This window comes from Silurus aristotelis (genome assembly GCF_946808225.1).
Source record: "Silurus aristotelis genome assembly, chromosome: 20".
In the NCBI taxonomy this organism is placed as follows: domain Eukaryota; kingdom Metazoa; phylum Chordata; class Actinopteri; order Siluriformes; family Siluridae; genus Silurus; species Silurus aristotelis.
In genome coordinates, this window is record NC_139593.1 from 635,426 (window position 1) to 640,939 (window position 5,514).

The window sequence follows — 5,514 nt, forward strand, 5'->3', positions numbered from 1 at the left end:
CGCTAGCGCTATGGAGTCTTCAGCATTTTATATCCAGCGTCAAGAGAAAATCCTGATAATTCCACATATCCAGGGAGCGAACGAATGAAGGATGGAACAAATGAAGACTTTTGTTTAAGTCTGCTGAAATAAATAGAACAGTTCAGTAGATCATATCTTTAGAAAATTACATATTTACATGTAAAATACACACACACACACATCTGTATTACCCAAATGGAGTCTAACAATTTAAAATTTTTCTCATTTTATATGAAATATTATATAGAATTTAACCAAACATGCATTTTAGCTAAAAAAATTAATAAAATGATTGCTGATGTTCACTAATGTTAATAATAATAATAAGCTCCATTAATAAAAAAAATAAATAAATAACAAGCACTTTTGTTTTGCACATCATCAGCTTCACTCTACATCCCAAACATCTGGAGTTATAAAACCTAAACTGAACCTAGACCTCTTGTGGATCTGAACCATCTCATGTACTGTTACTTAGGGGTTCAGTTGTTCTTCTGGGTTCTTGATGAGAAAATAGGAAGAGGAAGTGGTTCAAAACATTGGAATGGAGCAATTGAGAAGGTTCGGAGACGTTTTCATGTTTCCATCCATCCTGCACCTTCAAAAGCTTCCTTAGACTCAATAAACTTGATCAGATCAGTTGGTAACTCCATCAGTAGATTTGCTGATCCTACTTAACTTGGTGGACATGTTCAGAGTGACCAAGGTCTGTCAGGAGATACAGGACCAAAACTAGTTTCATTCCTGATCTCCAAAACTAACAGTTTGGGAGAAAGAGAAGATTAATCAGGGGTTTGAGTGTAACATATAAACCAACCAGAGAGATGAATACTGACCCCCTACTGACCACAAGAGCTCAGGGCTAGAACTTCAATCCTGAAGGAGGAGCACTGCTGCAGAGCCGAACTCTGTCCCGGAAGTGAGACTGACAATTACAGTGTGTGTGTGTGTGTGTGTGTGTGTGTGTGTGTGTGTGTGTGTGTGTGAGAACAGAAACCAGGTACACAAGTGCGTTTACAGCAGACCTTTATTTAGCCATCACTGCTCTAGTACAAATAAGAGAAGACCTAGTCATGAAGATAGACATGAAACCCAGACGAGGCAGGAGTGTGTGATCAAGTGTGTGTGTGTGTGTGTGTGTGTGTGTGTGTGTGTGTGATTTCTATAGTTTAATATGTGGATTACAGCAGAGAGAAATTACACTGCACAAGCTGAAGGTTATTCCATAATACAATCAATTAATTAATGCGCTTTACTGATCAGCAATAAGAGGAACCACATGCACTCATCAGCCAATCACAGCCCTGCATTATTAAGGTCATGTGATTCACAACCAAGAGGTGAAGAGAAACAGACAAGCTGACAGAAGCAACACAAAATGTGTCTTTCTCACACACACACACACACACACACACACACACACTGTAATTGTCCTCACTCTTCCACATGAATTTACTGTAAATCTTGCAGGGCAGAACAGAGGATTGTGGGTAATTTAAAATAGGGAAGAATTGTGTTGTGGAAGTGGGCGGGGCTCACTGAGTGTCTCCTGTCTTCACCTCCTCATACTGGGGCTCCTCCTCCTTCTCCTCCTCTTTCTCTGCATCATCATCTGTCCGCGAATTCGGCACCCACAGACCCGAATCGATGCAGCGCTTCATGTGATACTTCGCCTCCTACACACACACACACACACACACACACACACACACACACACACACACACACACACACACACACACACACACACACACACACACACACACACACAGCAATGTTTGTCCCATGCTGCACAGCTTGGGTTAAGATTTAATTAAATATTAAATAAAATTATAACCCCACCAACACACACCTTCTCCTGAATCTCAAATATAGATTTTCTACAGAATCTTCTCCAGAATCTCAATGACCCTCTTCAGGATCCTCACTAACCTCCTCTCTTCGTCTGTTCATCCCCTGTGGGTCTTTGTTGACCTTCTCCAGAACCACAGTGATCTTTTCTGGGGCCGCACCTCACCAACATTCTCTCCAGGTCCTCAGTTACCTTCTCCGAGACCTTGTTCATCTTCTGCTGCACGCTGCTAATCTTCTCCATGGCCTCATTTACCTTCTCCAGGACCTGTTCTGCAAGACTTGATTGATCATCTGCAGACTGTGTTGACTTCTTCAGAACTGATCTTCTCTGCTTCCTCACCTCACTAACCTCACTACCTCTCCAGTGTCTTGTTGACCTTCTCCTGGGCCTTCTGCAAGACCCGATATATCTTCAGCAGAAATTCAAGGATCCGCTCCTCGACTGCATCGACTTGTCCAGGACCTCAGTGATCTTCTGCAGGACCTCATTAATGTTTCTATCACAATTCTCCCTGTTTTTAATGTTGCAGATCTTAAAGACTGAATCTCTGTAGCCGATCAGACTAACTCATGGTTTCTAGAATGAAGTATGGAAGTTATCTCAGGTGATGAGATCATAGTAACCAGGAGAGCTGTGAGAGTGTCTAGAACATACCACAATGTTTGCACTATTCTGATGTACTACAGTCACTGAACACACACACACACACACACACTAACCGTTGGGTCCATTTTGCTGATGTAATCCTGTAACATCTGGATGTCTTTTTCATCAAAGCACTTCTGCATTTCCTGTTTGAGGAAACACACACATACACACACAATTATAGTCTGTGACCTACTGATTGTTCTCCACAGCTGTGTGTGTTTGTATGCAAGTGTATATGTGTGAATGAGTGTGTGTGTGTGTGTGTGTGTGTGTGTGTGTGTGTGTGTGTGTGTGTGTGAATGAGTGTGTGTGTGTGTGTGTGTGTGTGTGTGTGTGTGACCATATGATGACCATAAAGATCTGCTCTGGCGCAGCACTTCATGATTCACAGTTGAAGTATGTGTATGTATTATTGTATATCTGTCTGTCATTCATTTATAGAATTTGGTCTTGAGTAAGTCACTGTTTCTATTGAAATATAATTAGTGGGGAAATGAAGCGTGTTAGAAACATAATATAAATCCCTTTGTACAAAACACACACACACTTAACAGGTTTAACATAGTGGGGACCTAGTCTAATAAGATTACTTTTAACTCCATTTTTTTTGTTCTTGTTTTAACAACTTTATTATTATAGCCCCCATGCAGGAATAATGACAATATTAAGTTTGTTGTTGAGGTACTTGTTAAATGTGGCATATAAGTAAGCGTAATGTACAGTCAGTAAATAAATTAAAACATGATGATCAAGACTTTTAAGTGGTATCTTCTTTTTATTCTATATTAATTAGTGCTTTTAGAAAATGCGAAATCAGAATTTGCTGTAAAGTGTTAAGACAAAGTTTTGTATCATCCCCCCCATTTTGTTTTATTTATTTTTTGTAATTTTTTTTTTTTTACACTTTTTCTCCTTAACAGCCTTTGGGTAATTATTTTAACAGTGAGGATGAAGTTTTGTGTTAAGACATCACGATAAGATACCGTATAAACTTATTACATTACATTTTCTATTTTAATTGTTACTGCTAATTTATTTACCTGCTCATACTTAAATGACTTTATTTTTGTGAAGTTAAATAATGTGAAGTTACTAAAAAGGCCAAATAAAAGTTGAAAGAAGACTATCTTTTTTGATCCGCTTAAAATCTATTTTCTAAATGCATGTTACTATTGTTAATAATTTAATGACCGGTAAAACCTTTAATAAAGGTTTTACTGGCAGAGCTATTTCTATTTTTAATTTTATATTTTGTGTATTGTGTATTGTCCTGCACTGTCCTGTGTTGTCCTGCACTGTCCTGTGTTGTCTTTTGCACTGTTTGCACCAGCTGCACACATGCACTTTATGTGGCGAGGATCTTAGTTCTCGGCCCTGTGTTCTTCTGTTCTGTACTGTTTGTTTTATGTTGTTCTATGTAGCACCTGGGTTCAGGAGGAACGTTGTTTCATTTCACTGTGTACTGCATCAGCTATATATGGTTGAAATGACAATAAAAGCTTCTTGACTTCTTGACTCTTGACCTATATGCTGTTTATTTTTTATTTATTTCATTGGTCTTTAATCTTATGAATTATAAATTTAATCTTATAAGTTATATGTTCATCTGCACATACAGGTGCATCTCAATAAATTAGAATGTAATGGAAAAGGTCATTTATTTCAGTAATTCAACTTAAATTGTGAAACTGGTGTATTAAATGAATTCACTGCACACAGACTGAAGTAGTTTAAGTCTTTGCTTCTTTTAATTGTGTTGATTTTGGCTCGCATTTAACAAAAACCCACCAATTCACAACTCAAAAAATTTGAAGACCAATAAAAAACATTTAAAATGAATTGTTGGTCTTTTGGAAAGTCTGTTCATTTACCCAAATCATCCCAGACTGTGGAAACTCAACACTGGACTTCAAGCAGCGTGGGCTATGAGCTTCTCCACCCTTCCTCCAGACTCTAGGACCTTGGTTTCCAAATGAAATAGAAAACTTGCTCTGATCTGAAAAGAGGACTTTGGACCACTGGGCACCAGTCCAGTTCTTCTTCTCTTTAGCCCAGGTAAGACTCTGATGTTGTCTGTGGTTCAGCGTAACAAGAGGAATACGACACTGTAGCTGAATTCCTTCACACGTGGTGGTTCTCGATGCCTTGACCCCAGCCTTAGTCCGTTCCTTGTGAAGTTCACCCAGATTCTTGAATGGATTTTGCTTGTTAAGTCTCTCACACTTTTTTCCTTCCAATCAACTTTCTGTTAACATGCTCAGATACAGCACTCTGTGATCAGCAGCTTCTTTGGTGATGAATGTTTGTAGCTTCTTCTCCTGGTAAAGGGGGTCAATGATTGTCTTCTGGACAACGTCAGATCATCAGTTTTCCCCATGATTGTGTCGCCCAGTGAACCAAACAGAGACCATTTTGAAGCCTCAGGAAACTTTGCAGATGTTTTGAGTTGATTAGATGATTAGCATGTCTCAATATTCTAATTTACTGAGATTTGAAGAGATGTGAATTGGTGGGTTTTTGTTAAAGCCAAAATCACCACAATTAAAAGAACCAAAGCCTTAAATCACTTCAGTCTGCTTTTAATTAATTAATTTATTTCACATTCTAATTTATTGAGATACACCTGTATTAGTTAGTAAGTGTGTGTGTACGTGTGTTATACCTTGGGCAGAGCGTCGTACACCTCCACAGGGTCAAGGCCTCCAGGTCCGAGGCGTTTCTGTCTCTCCTCTTCCTCGTACTCCTTCATGGCTTTCTCAATGCGGATCTTCGCCCGGCCGCGTACACGTTCCTTAAACGACTCCAGTTCATCGTTAAAGGCATCCTGATACTGCTGATCTGCCGTCTGACACACACACACACACAAAATCAGGGAAAGGTTTGTCAGTACACACACACACACACACACACACACACACACACACACACACACACACACACACACACACAAGAAATCAGGGAAAGGTTTGTCAGTATACACACACACACAC

General features: G+C 39.3%; 1 protein-coding gene across 2 annotated transcripts in view; it reads right to left on the reverse strand.

The window, feature by feature from the left end:
* Nucleotides 1–1,030: 1,030 nt before the first annotated feature.
* The window catches only part of cdc37 (cell division cycle 37 homolog), a 49,358-nt gene continuing 44,874 nt past the window's right edge, over nucleotides 1,031–5,514 (reverse strand). For both annotated transcript variants that reach the window (XM_083521723.1, XM_083521722.1), the window contains exons 7-9: nucleotides 5,187–5,369; nucleotides 2,596–2,667; nucleotides 1,031–1,697 (exon numbers count right to left, since the gene is read on the reverse strand). In XM_083521723.1, the coding sequence (XP_083377849.1) occupies nucleotides 1,557–1,697; nucleotides 2,596–2,667; nucleotides 5,187–5,369 (396 nt within the window). In that variant the 3' untranslated portion in view covers nucleotides 1,031–1,556. The remainder of the gene's footprint in view (nucleotides 1,698–2,595; nucleotides 2,668–5,186; nucleotides 5,370–5,514) is intronic.